General features: G+C 38.5%; 1 protein-coding gene across 1 annotated transcript in view; it reads left to right on the top strand.

Annotated features, from left to right (window-relative positions):
- ZSWIM6 (zinc finger SWIM-type containing 6) overlaps nt 1-22,701 on the top strand; it is a 187,818-nt gene that overhangs the window by 127,265 nt on the left and 37,852 nt on the right. The window contains exons 3-4 of the mRNA XM_037062888.1: nt 5,566-5,714; nt 8,545-8,695. Of these exons, the coding sequence (XP_036918783.1) occupies nt 5,566-5,714; nt 8,545-8,695 (300 nt within the window). The remainder of the gene's footprint in view (nt 1-5,565; nt 5,715-8,544; nt 8,696-22,701) is intronic.

Genomic DNA, 22,701 nt, shown 5'->3' with positions numbered 1-22,701 from the left:
TTACAGTTGTCCCATTCCCCCCCCTTCACTCCCCTCGACCCTGCACACCCCCTCCCCCACCATTCCACCCCCCCTTTATTTTATGTCCATGTGTCCCAAGTCCTTTAGATTCTATATTTCCCATACTATTCTTGCCCTCCCCCCTGTCTATTTTCTACCTACCATCTATGCTACTGATTCTCTGAACCGTCTTCCCCCTTCTCCTCCCCCACTCCCCTGTTGCTAACCCTCCATGTGATCTCCATTTCTATGGTTCCACTCCTGATCTAGCTGTCCTCTTAGTTTGCTTTTGTTTTAGGTGTGGTTATTAATAACTGATTTTGCTGTCCTTTCACTGTTCGTATTTTTTTCTTCTTCTTCTTAGATAAGTCCCTTTAACATTTCATATAATAAGGGCTTGGTGATGATGAATTCCTTGAATTTGACCTTATCTGAGAAGCGCTTTATCTGCGCTTCCATTCTAAATGAAAGCTTTGCTGGATAGAGCAGTCTTGGATGTAGGTCCTTGTCTTACATGACTTGGAATACTTCTTTCCACCCCCTTCTTGCCTGTAAGGTCTCTTTTGAGAAACCAGCTGACAGTCTGATGGGTATTCCTTTGTAGGTGACTGCCCCCTTATCTCTTGCTGCTTCTAGGATTCTCTCCTTCATTTTTATCTTGGCCAATGTAATTATGATGTGCCTTGGTGTGTTCCTCCTTGGGTCCACCTTCTTTGGGACTCTCTGAGCTTCCTGGATTTCCTGGAAGTCTATTTCCTTTGCCAGACTGGGGAAGTTCTCCTTTATTATCTGTTCAAATAAGTTTTCCAATTGTGGCTGTTCCTCTTCCCCTTCTGGTACCCCTATAATTCGGATATTGGGACATTTAAAGATGTCCTGGAGGTTCCTAAGCCTCTCCTCATTTTTTTTTCAATTCTTGTTTCTTCATTCTATTCTGGTTGAATGTTTCTTTCTTCCTTCTGGTCCACTCCATTGATTTGAGACCCAGTTTCCTTTCCATCACTCTTGGTTGGTTCCCTGTGCCTTTCCCTTCATTTCACTTAGTTTAGCCTTCATCTGTTCATTTAATTTGTGACTAAAATCAACCAGTTCTGTGAGCATCCTGATCACCAGTGTTTTGAACTGTGCATCTGATCTGATAGGTTGGCTATCATTTGGTCACTTAGAGGTATTGGCTCTGGGGCTTTGAGCTGGTCTTGAGCCAGGTCTTGGTCTGTTTCTGCTTGTTATGTATGAGGGGCGAAGCCTTAGGTGTTTACAGGGTGGGGCAACCCAGTCTCTGGGTTGTGACGCTATATGTGGGGGCAGGGTGAGAGAGCGGCAGTGGTGTTTGTTCTGCTCTCTCTAGGATTTCTGTCCCCTCTGCCACTTCACACAAGCAAACCAGGCCCCCCTGCTGCCGGCTCCCGGGTGTGTGGGCCTGTGTACCCTCCAGGACCCTGTGAGTCTCTCCAACAAACTCTCTGTGAGCCTGGGAGCTTCTCCTGGCACCTTGACCCCAAAGGTTTTTCCATTTGGTGCTTTTAGGCTTTAATTCCCGACACTGGGGCCCTAGCCTGCGTGGTTTGTCCCACTGCTTGCTTCTTCGCCTGGTTTATCTGCGCTGAATGTGTGACCATGGTCAGCCTGCCGCCTTGTGCCCCACTGGGTCCGCCTGTTGCCACCCCACACCTGGGATCTGCCAACCTCTGCCTGTGCGTGCCTGGGTCAGTCTGGTCACTTTTTCCTGCCTGACCCTGCTTTGCCAGCCGCTGACTCCGCCCCTCTTACCCGCCTGGATGAATGGTTTGTGGTTGTTGGACTTCCGTATACAGTTCAATTTTCTGTGTTTTGGTTGCCTTTTTGTTACTAAAACTTTGTTGTCTTTAAACTTGGTTTTGCGAGGAGGCACAGTGTTTCCCCCTACGCCTCCATCTTGGCTGGAAGTCTGTCTCTCCTATTCTTAATAAGCCATACATTCCGTTGCCACCCTTGCTCATTCTCTTTTCCTCGACTTTAAATGTTGGCTTTCATTAGAGCTCCGTCCTAGATGGTCTTTTTACCCTGTACTGACTGTCACGGTATGTCCCACTCCCTACTTGATATCCTGTCCTCTCACTTGGCTGTCTCAAAGGTGTGTCACAATTTACCTCATCTGAACTCCTGACCTAAGATAAACACTGCCCCTCCCACCCCAACACCTGGTCCTGCTCTGATGGTCTGTGTCAGGGAGTTTCCAGTATCTTGTTCAGTTTAAATCTAGAAACCCCTGTTCCTCTCAACCCTTGATCTCCCACACCTTACCTACTACTCACTTCTTCTCCATGTCCCATTGATTTGTGTCCTAAATTCCTGTCCAGTTCTCCATTTCTGTTCTTACTGCCATTTTTCATCATCTTTTGTATAGACCGTCAGAATGTCATCCTCACTGTTCTCATATAGTTTTGCTCCCCAATCCATTATCCATACTTTAGATATTTTGTAGCTATAGAATTATGTTCATGTGGTTCCAAAATTTTAAAAGTATGAAAAGGTATTCAGTGAAGTCTTCTTACCTCCTGTAACTAGGTTACTCACATTCCTTTAAGATATTTAATGCATATGTAAGGAAATACTAACACTTAAGCTATTTTTTACAACTTCACTATTTATAAGGTGATATACATGTTTACTTTTCTTTGCCCCTTTTTTTCTGTCAACAGTGTATCTTGGATATCTTTTCATTGTAACGTAGAGAATCTTCACATTTACTTTTATGGCTGCCTAGTAGTTCATGGTAGGAATGTTGAAACTGATGTACACCAGCACAAAACATCTTTGACTGTCTAGACTATTCTGTTCCTTCACTTTGGGTAATTTTGCCATGCATTCCATTTATTACTCTTAGGGGGGAAAAACTAAGCTCATTTGCCAGGGTTCTCAGGGTCCTTTCTCTTCTCCGGGGGTGTCTTTTATGGCTTCCCCCCCATTCTCTGTTGTTGCATGGATGTGAATAATCTCTTAATTTCATCCATGTTCTGTCATGTCCCTTCTCTCTTGAGACCTTGCACAAAGTCTTAGTCTCATATGCAGACCCATTTCTTCCTTTTCCTGCCTTTAGTTAACTCCTAATCTACTTAAAGCAAATCTTAGCTCAAATTCCATTTCCTCAAGGTTTCCTTACCTGGCCAGGCCAGGGCCTCTGATAGTCTCCTCTGGGACCATGACCTCTTTATTTCCAATTATTTCCACTATATTATTATAATTTATGTGTGATTATAAGATTGTTATTTATCTCACACTAAAAAGGTTTCTCTTTACATAGTGGCTCGAAACCCATTGTGGGTATGAAATTAGTTTTAAAAATTAGGACAAGCTCTTAAAGGAACTGGAATAGAAAATGTCAGACATCTTTATTATAGTAAGGGTGGCTTTTTTTCATTATACGGTGGTTCTTATTAATAAACTGATAGATGTGATCACGTAAGCACTCAGATGTATGGATATATTGGACATGATGTAAATTATGTTTCTTATTGTGGGTCTTAGTCAAAAAAAGTTTGAAAGCCATTGAACTATTGGATTGGCCAAAAAATTCACTTAGTTTTTTTCCATACGATGGCTCTAGTAGTGCTTTGTTGTCTTTACCTTCACTTGAAACAATTTTGTTAAATTGTCTCGTGACAGCTGTCATATCAGTGTGCATTTTTTTAAAGATTTTATTTACTTATCTTTAGAGGGGAAGAGAAGGAGAGAAGGAGAGAAATATCAATGTATGGTTGCCTCTCATGAGTCCCCTGCTGGGAAGTGGCCTGCAACCCAGGCATGTGCCCTGCCTGACTGGGAATCGAATTGCGATCCTGTGGTTCAAAGGCCTGTGCTCAATCCACTGAGCTACACCAGCCAGGGCTATCAGTGTGCATTTAAAAAAAACCAATATGCCCTGGCTAGTGTAGCTCAGTGGATTGAGCGTGGGCCTGTGAACCGCGCAGGCCTGTGAACCACACGATCGCTGTTCAATTCCCAGTCAGGGCACATGCCTGGGTTGCAGGCCAGTTCCTAGCAGGGGATGCATGAGAAGCAACCATACATTGATTTCTCTTCCTTCCTCCTTCCCTTCCCCTCTAAAGATAAATAAATAAAATATATTTTTTAAAGTTGAAAATTAAAAAAAAAACTGATGAATTTTTGGGCAGCCATTTGAATATTTAAGATGGAAGATGATACACAACATTTTCAGCGTATTAGGTTTTATTATTTCAAGAAAGGTAAGGCAACTGAAATGCATTAAAAAAAATTTCTGCAGTGTATGGAGAAGGTGCTGTGAGTAATCAAATGTGTCAGAAGTGGTTTGTGAAGTTTCTTGCTACTATTGACATTTTGGCCAAAAAGTTCTTTGCTGTGGGGCTGTCTTATGCATTGGAAAATGTTTAGCAGCACCCTGGGCCTGTACTCACTAAAAGCCAATAATGGGAGATAGCTAACATACTCAAAATATCCAAATCAGTAAAATTATTGCTGAGAATGAGAAATGGGTCATTTATTTTATGGAAAACAGTAAACAGACTTTTTGGGCAACCCAGTAGATGATAAATTCTGTGAGGATAGGAACTCTGTGTATTTTGTAAACTACTGCATACCCAAATGTAGCACAGGGCACTCAGTAAATATGCTGGCTGAATGAATGAATGAAAGCGCCTCTTTTCAGGGAGGTTTACAGACCCGCTTACTGTCCTTGGGACTAATGGACCCCAGTTCTAAGCAGATGTTAGTGATTATTTCCTTGGCCAATTGAGTTCTCACTAGAGCATTAGAAGGGAAAAAAAAGTAATATGAAACAATACTTACAAATACATCTTTTTAAGGGATGAAACATTGATGAAAGGTATTCAGATTTACATTTTTTGGTATTATCAACTGTAGGCCTTGAATACCATTTATTTTATTTTCTTAATAAATAATGAAACATTGCTAAGGCAGTCTATGAACAGGGCTTATTACATAGCCGTTATCTTTTGTGTGCACTTCAGCAATAAAATATTTACGCAGTTTGGCAAGATGATACTACAGCCTGGGTTAGTACAACAGCTGCACTGCCTGTTCCCGCGTGGCTTGGTTTCCCTTTTTAATCTTCAGTTTTGTCAGCATGTAGTTTATAGAGCAACAGATAACGGTGAGTGCTTCTTGAATTAGCATAGTAAAGAGAGAAATACTCTGCTGAATTTACTTGGTTTCATATTTTTCTCATGTCTTTAAAAAACATTTCCTTAATATGTCCTACTCAGTAGAGCTTTATAAACATCACATATTTACAATGAGATGCTTTCGTGACTTTTATTCTCTAAAGAACTTCAAACTTACCTCCAAATAGTCTTTGATCTTAAAAAATGGAAATATTTTAGTTCTGAAGTAATCTAGCATTTTGGCTTAGCAAAATCAGCAAAATCCTGGAAATACAAGAATGCCTCTTGTGTATTAATTGAATTCAGATTGAATTAAAAAGTGTTTAGGCAAAAGCACATAATCTTAATTCTTTTAAAGTTTATTATCAGAGCCTTTTAGCAGTTTTTACCTAGCATATGTGTTATTTTTTCTTTTTATTTCTAGGTGCTCCTGATCCAACAGCAGGTGCTAGTATAGATGATGAAAACTGCTGGCACTTAGATGAAGAGCAGGTTCAAGAACAGGTTAAACTGTTCCTTTCCCAGGGCGGGTACCATGGATCAGGGAAGCAGCTTAATTTGCTCTTTGCAAAGGTATGGTTTTTTATTTTTATAGAAATACTCTAAATACATACATATAGAAAGTGTCTTTATATGATCATGTTTACAATAGGGTAATAAAACTTCTCATACTAAAATTTTTAAAGAGTAGAGTCTGTGTTAATCAGAAGCTTCTGTGCTTTAACGCAAATATTGTGTTAGGTGTCTTTAGACAAGGTGTGGAACCTTTTTTTTCTCTCTCAGTTCTTATTAATGAAATGGTAACAATTTATACAAATTTGAGAAACTTTCCAATGCTGAAACCAAAAATAAATATCTTAGTGTTATTTTAAATGCCATCTTTTCAAATTTTTCTTCTTTTAATTGTTTTACCCAGTAACTTGAATACAGTCCTTAAAAGGTGCTTTATGTCAGTTCCCTTCCTCCTCCGTAAAATTAGCTAATGAGAGCATATCTCCCCAAGTCGTGGTCATAGTGTTAAATAATAACAGTGTCTAACATGTAATTAGCCTTTGGTAAATGTTAGTTTTCATCACCAGAACTTGATAACCTAAGAAACAAAGTTATCTTCGTTATAAGTTTTGTGTGAACAGAAGCTGTACCTGTTGCAGTATACAGAACTTTCACTACCATAAACACAAATCAAAATACTGGATAGAATGCTTTTTTTAGTAATATTAAATTAGTGTCTTTTCATTCAGGCCATAGCCATCATTATGGGTAATATGTTCAGATTGATTTTAAGGGAACAGATAACTGTTCATTGATATTTTTAAAAATAACTTCTCTAATATTCAGAATAATTAAAAGTTTATTTAGTTCAGAAGAAGTGGAGTAAACTCTGTTACTGGTTGTGGCCAGAAAATAGTATATTCTGATTCATCAGACTCTCTTAATATTTATTCCATATACTGTACATAGATTGCCAATTTTCTGAAAATTAGATTTACGATGGAGTACATTTAACTATAAAACTATTCCACACATGATTTAATAATTCTTTAGTAACTCATGGGCACTTCAAACTCCTGTAACACCTCAGAGTCAACAGTCTAAAAATGAACTGCCATTGAGTGTTGGTTGATATTTCTGCTTTATATGCTTAATAGTATTTATTTTTAGTGTTACCTCTGATCAATAGGTCAGACATTTATTAGAAAGGTAGACATTAAATCAAATTCGATAACAGTGGTAACTATTCAAGGATTAGTATATTTAGACACACAGGACAAATTTCATACTCATGTCAGCACAGTATACTATAGCCTAATAGAAGCAGTGTGAGAGAGGCCTACATCTGCGATTTTTATCTCTCTATATGATGTATACATTATATATGCCATATAAATCACATCAGCTTCTAATCTAGGAAATGGCATTATTTTTAGGGTTAAGTAGAGTTAAGACAGGTCTGGGTTCTGATTCTTTTAAATTTCCTTCCATCATTGTGTATTTGACCCCTTTACTACTGTTGTCCTTTAGGCAAGTTACTTAACTTTTCTGAGTCATGATTTTATAATTCATAAATGGGGGTTATAATCTGGCATACTTTGTATGGTATAAATCTTTGTATAAAGATTACATGGGAAGTATAAATACGAAACTGAAGCACAATGTCCAGTAAATAACAAGTCCCTCTCTTTCTCCCTGTCTTCGTCTTTTTGTGAAAAAAGATTAATAAATTCCTTTATAAGATTACTGAAATAACCATCATGAAAGCACAACCCTTGTGATTTACTGTAGAAATGCTTTTGTGTTTACAAGGCTCAAATTCTAAAGCCTATGAGAGGGTGCCACCACTTTTCAGGGTATATGCCTGACACAGGTTCTTCTGACTTGGAGATTTAGGTTGCTTTATTGAAGGTCTGCCATTTCCTCCCCTTGACTTTCACCAAGAAAGAGTCTTGAATTAAAGGACCCACCTCTCTGTTCCCACTGCTCATGAATTTGCTCCAGTAATTTTCTATAGGAAGAACTAGTGTTCATCTGGGACTCTTACCTGTAGAACACATAGCTATACACTTTTGGATGGATGGATTCGTTTAGGGTTTCCTATTAGCCTTGTGTTTCTTTTTTTCCTTCTTCTTCTTTTTTTTTAATTTGGGGAATGTAGCACAAGAGTAAATGGACAGAGCTTGAAGTTCCAGCGTGGATGCTGAGTTAACTTCCTAGGTCACTGGCCATGATCCTGCTTCATGGATTGCTCATTTAGAACCAAGACAGTTTTTGAACCTACAGCCTTGTTCATTTCCTTTAAGATACTGCTCTTTTTGTCAAAAACTTCAGCAAAAGAGAATTTAATGAAATTACCAATTTACTTCAAAAACCGAGGACTTGCACAACTTTCTGACCATACTAAATACCATTGAATTGTACAGTTTCAATTGGTGAATTGTATGGTGTGTGAATTTTGTCTCAAGAAAGCTGTTTTTAAAAAACTGAAGGACAGATGTCATTATTAACTTCATCAGATCAATTAGGAAGATCCCCAAAGAGTTCTCAGTCGACTGCTTTTTAGGCTCTGCTCTTCTGGGGGTAAGTGCAGTCAGTTGGAGAGGTAGGGAGGTGCCAAATGATTGTCTCGTTTGTTTTGGTACTATTTTTCTGTGGGCTGGCAGAATTTTTTTAATCCAGAAGTTAGCCAAATTTCTTTCATTGTGTGGATTCTAAAACATTATTTTTAAAAAGTATTGGTCAGTTCTTTGATTCATTACCATTTAGGATAGAAGCCAGTTTATAAACTTTGCTTAAGAGAGTCGTTGTTCAGACTTACCTGCCTTCCCAAGAAAAAAGTAATGTGTTCTGTCTCTGTATTGCTGTTTGTTTTGAACATTTTTCTAAAGGTCTGTTTTTTCCCCACTAGGTTCGGGAGATGTTGAAGATGAGGGACTCTAATGGGGCCCGCATGTTGACCTTGATAACAGAGCAATTCATGGCTGACCCTCGCCTGTCACTTTGGAGGCAACAAGGCACTGCGATGACTGACAAATACAGGCAGCTCTGGGATGAGCTGGGTAAATACAAGTTTCCTGACAGATTGCCATTGAGTTGTATGGATAAAGGCCACGTTGAATGTTTAAACAGCATGGTCTGATATTGCTGAGGAAGAACTGCTCGTATATGAACTTACCACCATTGTACACTGGTTAGAAGAATAGGGAGAATAGGGACTTTGCAGGAAACAGTCTTGGCAGAGTTTGGAGGGAATTGCCTGATCTTAAGGAAAGGGAACACAGAAGTCTGTCTTTAAATATTTGGGAAAAAGCTATATAATTTTTAAATAGGTATTTTGTAAAGAGCAGTTACCTATTTCTAGAGTAATATTGTGAATAGTTCAGCTAATATTTAGTTGTTTTCTCCTTTTACCTACATTAAAAATATCAAAAGTAGTTTGAATATTCATTTTATATTTTGACTGTTAGAGATTCAGATGTACTGTTGATTGTAAATACAGCAAACTCTTAATTTGTCTTGCTTTCCAAATCCTTGGTGGTAAAGATATTAATTAACAGCAGGTGGTTGAAAAAATGAGAAACCAACTAGTCATGTTCACCGGGAAATTTGGGGGGATGTTCATTGGGAAATTCTTGTTACCTAATGCTCATTGCTAGGGAATTAATAATGCGCTTATTATTTTGTCTTTCTATTAAGAAATCTATGTGACAAATGGAATTTTTAACAAATAACTTATCAGTGCTTGCATTAATTATATGCTCAATATATTTACCAAAAGATCCTAGTCTCAATGCATTTGAGTAGTAGAACTCTTCATCTTTTCAGACCTGTCTTTGTCTTTGCTAATGATAGAACACATCATGGTAATTGATCCCATGTCAGTTCTAGAGCAAGGGAAACTGTTGCTCGTGAAGATACCACATGAGTGTAGTAATTAGAAGGGCTTTCTGAGATGATCTCTTTTACAGATAAGGAAACTAAAGCCTGGAGAAGTTAGGAGACTTCTGCAAGACAGTGTTGTGTGATGTGGGGTTATGCAGCAAGTTGGTGAAGAATTTGACATCCAGGTTTCCTTCTTCTCATTAATGGATGTGTGTTCAGGAACTTGGCTGTGGGTTGTAAGTCATGTGTGTGTGTGTGTGTGTGTGTGTGTGTGTGTCTGTCTGCCTACCTGCCAACTTAATCTTGGTATTTTCCTTGGGTCACCTGAAATAAGAGCAGTGGCCTTTCTCTCTAATTAATTGAACTTCAGTAGATAGTTCCAATGTATTGGAAGGATATTTGGGGACATGCTGTGGTAGTTGGAAAACGTAAGTATAGTGCATAGTTTAAACAACTTTTGGTAGAATACTTAGTGTTTTGCTTTTCCAAGCAAACTGTCTTCAATTTTGTTACAGTAAATGTTGAATTGAGTAGTTGGTTTATGATGGAAAAAGCGACTAGGATTAAAAAGCTATAAGGAAGGGAACCACTTAAGGAAAAATTATTGGATTAATATTAAAGAAATAACTTAAAGAACTTTGGTACTTTAGAGAAGCTTAGAATTACAAATGACTAATTAGGAAGATAATACCAACTTTGATAACCAACTAAATTTCTTGTTTATCAAAAAATACAAGTGGCATAGTCAAACTTTGTGTAGTTCACATTTACCTTTTCTGAGTTGGTTGTGAAAATTATGTACCTCAACCCTTACTCAAAAGGATAAATTATCATTAGGTAGAAGTTTCCACCAGCTGATTCTGGTTATACCTTCCGATGACCTTCTAATTATGGACCAGTTTATTTCAGTCCAGGATAAAGAATACATATTCTTGCCCTGTGTTTTCCTTTTTTACACCCCCTCCCGCAAATAATTACTAGATTGCTGTAAATTCTCCTATGTATTCTGATGTTGAACAAAGGTCACTTGCCATTTTAATGGGGGCCTAAGTTCTGTGAAGAATTCCATGTAGAAGTAACAATAGCTATCACATCTTAATATCCATTCACCAAAAATTAACTAAAAGTTGCTTCTGGACTACAAAAGGAAAGGATTTTGGTTCTTAATAAAATGGGGGAATGTGACTTTGTGCCCCTGCACAGGGCTCACATTGCTTCAAGGCTCCGCTTTGGAATTAAATGCTGAGCACTGCCAGATGCCAGACATTGAGAAGAGGCTGAGTTTTGTCGGCAAATGGGATCTGCGAGTTAATTGGTGTTTTCTGCAGGCTTCTGGCTGTGAAATGAAATTGGAAGCCCTTTAGCCACATGGATAATACAGGACCTGAATACAAATGTCACATGTCACCATCAGGACCCACTGTGAGACAATAGTGTTCCCACTCCAACACTGCGCCATTACAGATCATTTAAATATGGGGATTACATTTAAACTAAAAGCCCCATTTGCCTTTTACTGCAATTTAAATGTCCTCTTAGCAAAAGCTAAGTGACAAATTAAATGAAAAAAGTGCCCACGTTTTTAAAGCTATAATGCAAAACAACCTTTTATTACTTCTCATGTGCCACGAATGAATCATTATACTTGTCAACCCTAAACCAAGCCATAATTGGAGCAGCTACTGCTATCAGAGTGGGGCCGCTCTGTGACAGCTTAATAAAGCCAAAACTGTTAAATTAAATCTCAGATGCTTAACTCCTCAGCACCAGTGGATTCGATGGGTCTGTTTCTGGCAGTGGCCAATACCAGCACGGTGTGGGAGGGGGGGGAAGGTTTCCTGGCATGAAAGCTTTAGTATAATGAAAGTGTAAAAGTAAGAGTATCTTGGCGAAGTAACTCTACTTCATGGCAGAAGGGATTGGAGGCATCAGATTGTTGTCCAGATTACAGAATTTAATTTTGTTCATACTATCAGATACCGCTCCCTCCCCAAGATTTACAATATTCTGAGTATATGTGACTTAGTAAAATTAAATGTTGACTTAAAATTTGTATTGAAAATAAACATTCATGTAACTGTTTCTCTTTTTCAAGTAAATACGTGTAAACTGAGGTAGCAGCAGGCCCAATTTCTTTCCCCATCCACAGGCTAATTAAGGAACTAATTTTGCTCAGTTTTTCTCTTCTAAAAGTGCCTATGATATTCATTTGGTCTGCATTGATTTTTGTGATTTACTCTCGGATTTTCATAATGTAGTATGAAATAAGTACAAATGCATGCTATTATGCTCTTGTTTATGCATCTCATTTGCAGATACATTTATCTTATGTCAGTAAGTTTTTCATATATGAATGTTACTTTCTTTACCTGGTGTTTATTTTCTTAAACATATGGCAGTCTTCTCAAGATGGGTGTTGTGTCATGATCAGCTATAAGAAAATGTGTGTATTAAAATCTTAGAACAGAAAGCCCATTGCGGTGGGAGAGGCTGTGCATTGATTAGAGGCAAGACACTTAGTACAGCTGTAGAACACACACCTCTTCAATTGCATTCATTATTCTCTGACATGCAGATTTTCTGGAAAGTGCGTCACAGATACAACTTGGATTTCATGGAATAAACCCAGTGCAGATTGGTGGTGAGCATACCTACTCTTAGCCCTAATGGCTCTCTGTTCAGTGCACTTAATTACCGTGGGGGTCTTTAGGGATGAGGTGGGATATTTTGTAAGCTCTCATCTGTGTTGGTGGGTTTCTTTTCGTTAGATGTCTTCCTAGACTGTAGTTTTACTTTGCTTCCTGAAACTATAAGTTGTGGCTGCCCGTCTATTAAAACCCACTTAAAATAGATGTCATTAGAGGAAACAGTTAAATAAGATTTAATTACAGTTTTATCACAGGGGAAAATTCTTAAATTTTTATTTTCAAGTATTATCTAATATTTTTCCTCCAGATTTTAAACACTTAACCTTCCATCTGAGCTGAGGCACGTGTTTTGCTTTTTAGCATGCATTTTCTCAGGGAGATGTCATTGCAAGAGCCATGTGACTCTGAGCTGTGCTTGCTCAGTTCGCATGAACAAGATGGTACCTCTCAGAGAGATTTTCAAAGCCTTTTATTTGGATGCCCAACTCTGTGTGAGCAGAAATAACCATAATTAGTTTTCTGGTTCTAGTTTGAATTTCATTATAAGGTTAGGTTGACCACTGTTATTAACCAACAGCTATAATATTGCTAGATAGATTGAGTGGGTATGGATTCAGAACACTTGGAATCAGCATAAATCTGTTTAGCACTAGAGAAATTAGCTCACATATTGGGACCACATATATTTAAAATAGTAAAAGTTACTTATTCCACGAACCTGGAGAAGGTTTTTTCGCATTCGCAGATACAGGTAGTCATCTCTGGTCCTATTCTGTCTGCACTTACCCACGTAATTCTTGAATAAGGAAGAAAATGTGTACTTAAAGTTATACATTCAAAAGGATACACTAAATAATTTGGAGACCTTTTGTGCACAGCCAGAAATAAGATTCTAAAGGCTCTGCTTTGGAGGTAATTATGGGAAAGTGTCTAGGAAATGCTCTCTTACATTTCTGAAAGTAGCAGGCTTAATAAGTCTGCCCCCAGTCCCTGTACACACACTGTTTTGAGCCCCTTACTTAGTTTCTGTGGTAAATTCAAACTCAGGCGCTCCAGATTTTGAAGTTGATGTTGGTTAGTGAAGGGCTAAGGAGTAATTGCTTCTCATTGCGAACTAAAAAGCATTCCAATGTGGTTTGTCTTAAAGTAGTTACCTCCTTACTAGTGCCATGGGAAAAACAGCAATTCCCAGAGCCCCCTTGCAGCAAAAAGATGTCAGTAGAGACTTGGAAACTTCTATGAAGCTGTGACTGCAGAATATAATCCCAATGAACCACATTATTAGGGGTTGCTTGTCACCTCCCAGTCTGTCTTCCCTGGGTGTAAGGAGAACACACAGCTTTACCACTTACCCTGCTTAGGTGCCTGCTTTCCAGAATCCTATTATAGTTTCTCTATCAGTGTCTATTGGGTTGGCCAAAAAGTTTGTTTAGTTTATAAAATAGGATACATTTTTCATTTTCATCAATAACTTTTTTAGTAGATTTGGATATTTTGAATATGTCAGCTATCTCCCATGTGGTATAACATTGATTGTTCTCAATGTTTTGATTTGATCGCGTTCAACTTCAGCTGGTCTACCAGACCACAGAACATTGTCCAGTGAGAAATCTTCGGTATGAAACTATGCAAACCACTTTTGACAGGTTCAATCAGTCACAGCATCTTCTCTGTACACTGCAAAAATCATTTTTTGCATTTTGGTTGAGTTTTACCTTTCTTGAAATAATAAAGCATAATATATGAAGAATGTTGCATATTTTCTTCCATCTTCAGTATTAAAATGACTACACAAATTCACCAATTTTGATACTTTTTTTAAATACACACTTATATGACAGCTGTCACAATACAATCTAACAGAACTGTTTTCGGATTAAGTTAAAGACAGCTAAGCACTACAAGAGCCAACTTACAGGAAGAAAAACGGTCTTTTGGCCAGTGCCATATTAAGCACTTAGTATGTTCAGTGGAAAAGAAGTGTGAAATACTTAATTTCGTTGTGATGATGGTGCTGGTAATAAGGTTGGATTAGAGAGCTGTGGCCATCAGGAAACATGAGAAATTAGAACAGGCATGAATGAACTGAGGAGCACTTCGATAGGGTCATTTATTCACATAGTAATACAAATATGTATGCAGATTGAACTTAACATGGTTTCACCAGATGTTCATGGAGGTGATTTGTAGGGAAGAAGTAGTGAGAAAACTCCAGAAAGAAGGAATAACGGGAACAAAGACAGGGATGAGTTCAATTAAAGGAGGGTATAAAGGGTTCATACCCATCATCAAAACTGTTGCCTTCAATTCACCCTTGTTCTTCTTCCCTGTTAACTTGGAAGAGGGAAAGAGGATCTAGATTTTTGCTTTGTTTTATTTCCCATTTTGATCCAACTACTAAAGATAACACAGATTCCAGTACTTAATTATCAGGCACTAAGCTAAGCACTCAATTCATGCATTATTTTATTTAATTCTTAAGTAGTTATTAGCCCTAATTTTATAGCTGAGAAGACTGAGGCTTAAAGAGACTACATAACTTGCCTGAGGTCACAGCAGCAGAGCAGGAGTTTTGATCCCAGGTGTCAGTGACTTCAAAGACTTAACCACTGAACTAGACACTGTCCTCAGCTTATTTTAAAAGACTGTAAAATGCCTCTCTGTTGGGCAGTCTCTCTGCTAAGTACAGAGCAGGGACCAAATGAAGCTCACCTAAGTGGTGGTAAAACCATGCTGTAAAGGATGTCTGGCTTGGTCTGCGTAGCCGTGGCCCCAGAGTCCTGATTGCAGTAGTCAGCAGGGCTTAGCTAGTCTAGTTGCCCCTCTGTGTTTCCAGACTCTCTAATTTCAGACTCTAAAAAACAAAACACATTCATGTAGAGTAGCCAAACCTATGCCATGGATTGATAACTATCATATAGTAAACTCAGGCTTATTGTAAAACACATATTACACATTGCAGATGGGATACAGTGAAGTTTGATCTCATTTTTCAGTCTCCTTTTCGAAGGAGCCAGTGAGGCCCCCTACGTCACGATCTTTGCCCTAGCCTACACAGGCCCTAGTGATAACATGGTTGTCAGCACGGATTTACCTGGTAGACTCTGCAGACCCTTCCTGCACAGGGGCTGGCTGGGCTGGGCTGTCTCGCTCTGGAATGGGGGTTGTGCGTTCTTCTCTCCGTCTCTGCTTCCCCCCTCATTATTCAGAGCTCCCTCTAAATACACAGAGGCTTTGTCAATTGTATTGCTCAGGAGGCTTTGCTTCCCTCTAGCACTGTTCTCAGAATGCCTGTCTGCTGCCGGGTCCTCATTACTGGGGCCTGGTTTATTTCTCTGTTGTATGGTCTCACTGCTTTTTGTCTCTTAAAACTGAGACCTCTGTGTCCTTGTGTCAGAGGCCTCTGGATTCTGCTCTTCTGTGGGGATGGGAAGGAGAGGTTTACTCTCTGCTTCTGAGTAGGCAGAATAATTTCTAGTTTGGGTCAGAAGGTATCCAAAAGAGAATGTGTATTTCTGTGAAATGAGCAAATCTATGATAAATACTTCCTGTATAATGCTATCAGCTCTGCTTCTCTTGACTGCAGCTGCTAAGGTTTAATATCCATTCTGTACCCTGTATGGGAAAGAGTGGAAATAAAGAGAAGACAATTTAAGTACGTATTAATAGAAAATAGTAGTCTCAGGATTAAAAGAGATCCTTACAGATCTTTTAATTCTATCATCTAACCAGTTGGAGATTCTTAATGATAGTCATCTAACGTATTAGGTGTACTTTTGAATAATTTATAACAACACTTGAGGTCACCCCCTTGTATATTTTTATAAAATTCTATTCTAAGTACCATGGAGATTTAATTAGGAGTTAAGATGCCTTGTGATTCATTGTATACTTTAGTGTTCTATATTATATATGTATTGTACCGATAGCATTATCTGTACCAAGAATGGGTTCCAGTTACTTTCTTATGTTATCTTTTTATAACATGAATCCATTAGTAGTAGATATTTATTCTCACATTAGTGGCTAATAGGAATGTCAGAGCCTGGACAAAATGTGTCCTGTTGTTCCTCACAGCAGTTTTTTTTTTGCAACTTCTCTCCTTACTTTTTCCACTTCCAATGAGTTAGCATTGCACTTGTCTTCAAGAAACTGCCACCAAAGGGAAATCTGGCTGGAGGAGTCTCCTGGCTGGATTGTGGGTCTCAAGAGGGTTTTGTCACAGTAGAGTGTAGGTGGGGCGCTGAGAGCGAAAATGAAGAGAGACAGGCTGGGGATGATTCTTTGCACTGTTTCTTACCCTGAGGTGGCAGCATACAAAAATTAACAAGGGCTGAGAAGCCTCATTTGAAGCCATCTGAGATTCCCAGGGGCCTCACAGGGAATCAGGGATGCCAGGGGCTAGAATGAGAGAAGTGGAAGCCCAGGACTGGAACGGCCACATATGCACTGGTCTCTGTGTGCCAGTGCCACACAAGGTGCTCTGGCAATGTTATCACAGTTCATTAAAGGTTAGGTAGGTTAATGATGGGGGGGGGGGGAGAGCCCAAGGGAGTGATTGATAACAGTTGTCCCTTAGACGCTCTGTCACAGAGCTGGTGAGGTGGGAGTGGGGAGGAGGAAAGTGCAGAGGGAGGGAGCAGGTCCTTCTCAGGTCCAGCAAAGTGACTTTCACCACTTTATACACTCTGCTTTCCATTAAGGTTTTTCTAGAACAGAGGATTCTGAGATTAAAGATGCATGTTTGATAGTAATCTTCATAGACTTAAATAGCTATTCTTAGAGATATACTAAAGAATAACTTTTTTATTCATATAAATTACTTTCTCTTAAATATTTTGGGTGGAAGGCAGGCTGGTAAATGATTTGCAGCAGATGAACTTTTGTGAAGCTACTGCAAGCTTGTCTGTGTGACATTGTTTTAGTGTTTTATTTAAAAACTCCAAAATGAAGTAAGAACAGGACTCTAGTAAAATACATGTGCCTTCTGACATTAAATTGCTTGGCTTAATTAACTGATCTTGGGGCTATTTTCTCAGACTCTGAGCTAAAGGAATAGTGATAGTAGTTTTCCAGAATGTGGCTACTCTGTGCCTTCTGTTGCAAAGATAACTTTCAAAATAGAAATTCAAATCTCTGTAATTTTGAGCTGTGACCAAGCTAGACCTTGTTGACTCGAAGTCATGCTTCCCAGTCCTTTTTCTTTTGGATTATTCTAGTAAATTTTAAAAATTGCTTCATTAGACCTGGAGGAGAGGAGATTGCTAGAAAATCATAAAATAGGCAGACTTTAAGTGATCAGCGTCTTGAAATGCTTTAGATTGGAAGTCACGGTCTTCTTTTGTGGATGAGCAGGGGCTAAGGGGTTTGGATGGGAGGAGCCTAACAGGGCACTTGGGTCAAATATAAGCCTGGAACTGGGAGAAAAGTTCCCTAACAAGGAATGCTTTCAAAATGCCACCAAGGGCACAAAAGTCTGATCTCCAAGACTGAGTAATCCAAGAGATTTTTCTTTGTTCTTTAAACCACTAAACTACTTACTGTATAGTTTGTCTTTATTGGGACATTTAAAGGAGTTGTGTATCTGTACTTTTTCACCCCTGTGTAGGTGTCCATTTGAAAATTCCTCCCCCTTTTATCCTTCCTGTCCACCAATTAGAACACAGAACGTGACACATTTTTTTGAAGTTTTCCTTTAAAGGTGAGAAAAGAATTGTTTCTGGCTAGAGTTGGTACCCAGTAAATATTTGTGAATAAAAAAGTGAATGCATGCTAGACACCTATTTGGAAGCTTTAAGAAGAGAGTATTTTTGATGTGCTAAAAATAATGATGGAAAGTCATTAATATTCACTATGTCCTCACTTTTCTTTCCATCCTCTTCTTCTGGTTTGTCCTGTCTCCTCCACCTGTGTATAGATAGATCTTAATGGGTGCCTGTGTACATGTGAAAAACACATGTGCACACACATGCACACTAAACTACAAATAGTTTAGAGTACAGAAAGGCAGTGATTCCCCTCTTGCCATCAGTGCTGCAGCTAATCTATTGCATTAATCAGCCAGCCAGTGGGAAATGCATGGGGAGTGATTATACTATCATACACAATACAATCAGCGTGAAGCACTTGTCAAGACCAATACATCAAAGTTTAATTCAGTAATAGGATGAATTAGAGCAAAATGAAACATTCTGTTCTCCAAGAAACTCAGTACCCATCACAGGTTCTTTGTGAACTCCATAGAAAAGTCGGAGCATTAGAAATTGTTTTATGAATAAAATTGCACCTTCAATAGGACAGCATACTGTAAACCCCTCTCCTTGCTATTTTCATACAACCATAGGGCTAAAATATTTTATAGTCATAACCATTGGTGAATTTGATTACTTTGGGTGAGGCTCCTGGTTAATTTTTGTCCTTAGCTGATTCCCCATGGTAAGTAAAAGGAAAGTTGCTATACTAGCACTCTACTGTGCACCAGCCATTTTTACGGTAAGTGCACTCTACTGTGCACCAGCCATATTCACAGGTAAGTGGACTCTACTGTCCACCAACCGTATTTATGGTGAGTGGCTCAGGGAAACACTCACCCATAAATATAGTTGGCGGAAACACTCACCCATAAATACACCCATAAATACAGTAGAGTGCCCTACCAGAACAGCAAATGAGTCAGTAAGAACCTGTTGTTTACAGTGCCCCGTAGTAGGCACAGCTATTGGGGAGCTTACAGTCTAGTTAGAAAGCAGAATGAGTAAGTGAAAAGTAAAAAGCAGCCCAAGACAGACTAAAGCAACCAAAGAATTGAGGTTATATAAGGTACGATGTGTTTCAGAAAATTTTGAGGATAAATCTAATACATTTAATATTATAAGTCACTATTCTGTATCATTTTGTAATACATATTCAAAAGTAATTCTTTGTCACACTTAACCAAGCATGCTTTTTTTTCAAAGGGGTGAATGGATACTAGCTCATAGGACTGTTTTCAGTTTTCAGTCTACAACTGGAATGTAAAGAACAGGGTGATTGGAGCCAGACATTCTTTGTGAGTGTAAGTGAGGATTCTCATATTTATTGTGAAGTCCTGCCCATGTCCCTTAGCTTAGCTAGAACCTTACTTTCCTGATCTGTAAAATGAGCATGATAGTGATTCTTGAGGCCAAAATAAGGTAATTTAAATAATACAGACCACTTTCTCATTCCAAGAGTCTTTTGTCTATGTTAGGATAGTGGCTCCAATGGAGAAGAATCATCCTGAAGAGCTAGAGTACTTGCAGATATATATATAATTTATTTATTTATTTCTTGGAGGCAGGACTGTTGGGTGAACCATGGAACTGTTTATGAAGACAGCCTAGTTAAGCAGCCAGTGCAGAGCACATGGAAAATATTTTTGTAGATTGCCAGTTTCCATTCCTTCTCCTCACTGTTGACTGCCCTTTTTATATTTCAAAATAAGACGTTGTTTGTTACTGTGTCTTTTTCTCCTTCCTTCCTCCTTCAAAAAGGAGAAGGGTGGTGAGTGGTGGAGGAGCTGGCTGGTCATTTTTTGTAGAACCAGGTTCCTAGTGGGGTCAGGCTGTTGTGGTGACTGTTGCTCGTTGACACGAAAGCACTGACAAATGGGATAGGAAGACTGCACATCCGATGAGGGCCACAGGTTTGTCCAAAAGGAACATCGCCCAGGATACCAGTGAACCACTTCAGAGTGTATGTGGCTTCTTTTCTTTCCTGACAACAAAAACATGGTTATTTTACTTCAGTCTCTTCTCAGAGTTTGCTTAAATAATTGATTGTATTCTTTTTTGCTGAGGTTTTTAGCCCTGTTTGACCTAAGTGATCTTTACAGTATCCCTGAGGTTTTATTTTGAAATTTTCCCATAGATGTTTCAGTGAATTAGAAGACAGCATAATAAATTTAAAGTAAGGAGACGTTTTTAGCAGTTGAATTTATTTTTCAAATGTGGGTGACTAACATATTAAGACTGAGTTGTACTGAAGACAATACTGTGATTAGGGTCACAGTTTTTGTGTGGTCTGACCCAAGAAAAATTTTAACTACAGTTTTGCTAGCACAATTAATTATGCCAGTGATCTCCTATTTGTGACTGCAATTAGGCATTTCATGGACTCTAAATAAGTATAATTAGTTAATTGGATCATGCATGAAATTCTGGTCTCTTATAATAGCCTCTGAGAACAAAAATAAATATGATAAATACTATGAATTGTTTTATAACCATGGAACCCTGGGAAATGTCAAAAGTGATTATTTTACTTTGAGTGCTGCTATTTCATAAAAATAAATATGATATTAAAAAGTATAAATTGAACTTTGCATACATATAAGTCTTCATTCTTCTTTGAAACAGGAAAAAGACTCAATGACCTTTTTTATTCCCAGCTTTAAAGGAGGTGAAAGTACATGGTTGTCTAATGACTATGCAGTACATCTGAAACTAATTCAGAATAATATTGAATGTGAACTATAATTGAAAAATTAAGAAAATAAAAGGTGATGTTGGTTGCCCTGTTCCTGTGCCTCCCCTTGCCGATGCCCATGTTCACCTCTCTTCAGTGGCCTTATACACGTTTTATCTTCTAGCAAATAGGGGAAAGAGCAACATTGATCAAAAATTTCAAAGTGATTTTATTGAAAATGTGTAGCTTTAATTTTAACCATTGAATTGATTTGTATGTTAACAAAAAAACTGGGGAGTAGAAGGAACTTTAAAAACAAGTTTTATTGGCTGTGTGGGGTAGCAACAGATAGAGAATGGCCAGCTGACTTATTCAGTCACACATCGTACTGGTCCACCCAGCAGGCATATTTCCTCACATTAACCCTCAGAGTACACTCATGTGCGTTAGCCCAGAAATGCTGACGTAGCTCCTCTCTACTAGACCTCAAAGTACATTGTCATATTTTCAGAGAAAACAGGTTTCTTCTGACTTGAATAATCATTCTTGAATTGTAAGTTGAGCCTTTGCATTGTTTATCAGCTGTTTTAATCTACAGTGAAATTACTTAATTTGCTATGCCTGTCCGCCCTGAAAAAATGCAGTTTTTCTTTTGTTTAATTAGGCTTTTTTTAGATGTACCTGTGTGGGTTTTTGTTGAATGTGCTTTCTATATATGTGAGAGTCATTCTGAGTATATAAAAATACATGGTTGAAGTACAAGATTTATTAGCTGTGTATTTAAGGCTACTTCATAGTTTAAGGCACTAATATGTCACTTGTATTATACTGCTAAAATATGAGGAAGGGAATGATGATTCTGTCAACAGACTAAAATCATTAATCTTGGAAATCGTGTATGCACAGCTGCATGTACAAATTCTAACTTACAGAAGTATTTCGGACCATATATCTTGGCAGAAGACTAAACAACATAGTGCCTAAGAATATTGGCTTTGGGGGAACATGAGTGTGGTAACAAATTCTGGCTCCCTTCTTTTAATAGCAATGCAACTTTTCACTTCTGAATCTCAGTTTCCTTAACTGTGAAGTGAGTCTTTTCGTGGGGGTGAAATGAGATAGTGTATGTGTAACTTTGCACAGGGTTAATAGAGGTAAATATTCCATAAATGGCAGCTATTATTGTCAAGTAGATAAGTGAAGGTGCCATTCACTTTTAGAAATATGTCAGTCGAACTGTGTGGAATTATCTTTGGGCCTTAAAGACAGAATTTTAGAACTTCAAATGTAGACTCTAATTAGAAACCTAACATGTGTGACCTGATGATGCTAGGATTTGAAAATTAGTATACAGACCAGCACCTAATACTGCAGCATGTGTTAGGATGCCTTTTGTGCTGTTAGGTTTTCATAATGACTTGTCTGGTTTTTTGTTTGATTTGCAGCTCTTCTCATAAGTTGAGTGGTTTCTTTAGATTTGATTATTTTAACTAACATTCTCATGTTCATTGGTGAATACCTCAGCTTTCTATTTTATAATCTAACAGTTTATAATCATTTAAAGATTGGAAACTGTATGACAATTTATATTTTTTTCTACTAATTTTGACAGATTTAAAATGGCCACAGATTCTTCGCTGTTGTCATTAGATGTAGGGATGTGTGTTCTGTCCTCTTGCATCTGGGCAATCTTTATAGATGTGTGACTAACAGAAAATGGCAGAGCCGATGCTGGGCCACTTTCTGGGCACAAGCCTTTAAGTGACTGGCAGCATCCACTTCCTGTCTCTTGGGGGGTCCCATCCTGGGGCACTGAGTTTCCAGGTCAGAAGTCTAGCTCTCCTGAGGCAGGGTAGGAGATGCTTCTAGCTAAAAGATATGCTGTGAGAAAGCCCGTGCTGTCTGCATGGAGAAGACATGGGGGCAGGGGAAGAGTAGGGAGAAGAGAGAGTTTTGAGCTACAGTATCACGAGATACAGCAGTACATTGTTGTAGTAAGCCATTAGTGAGTCAGGGTTGTTTTGTATGTAGTAATGGATAACCAAGACAGTGATTGACACTTGACAATACTTCACGCTGCTTCTGACGGTTATTTTCCAAATGTCAGATGT

This window comes from Sturnira hondurensis, unplaced genomic scaffold (assembly GCF_014824575.4).
Source record: "Sturnira hondurensis isolate 20B ecotype Veracruz unplaced genomic scaffold, ASM1482457v3 Scaffold0014384, whole genome shotgun sequence".
NCBI classification, from domain to species: Eukaryota; Metazoa; Chordata; class Mammalia; order Chiroptera; family Phyllostomidae; genus Sturnira; species Sturnira hondurensis.
This window is presented reverse-complemented; position numbering and strand designations above follow the sequence as displayed.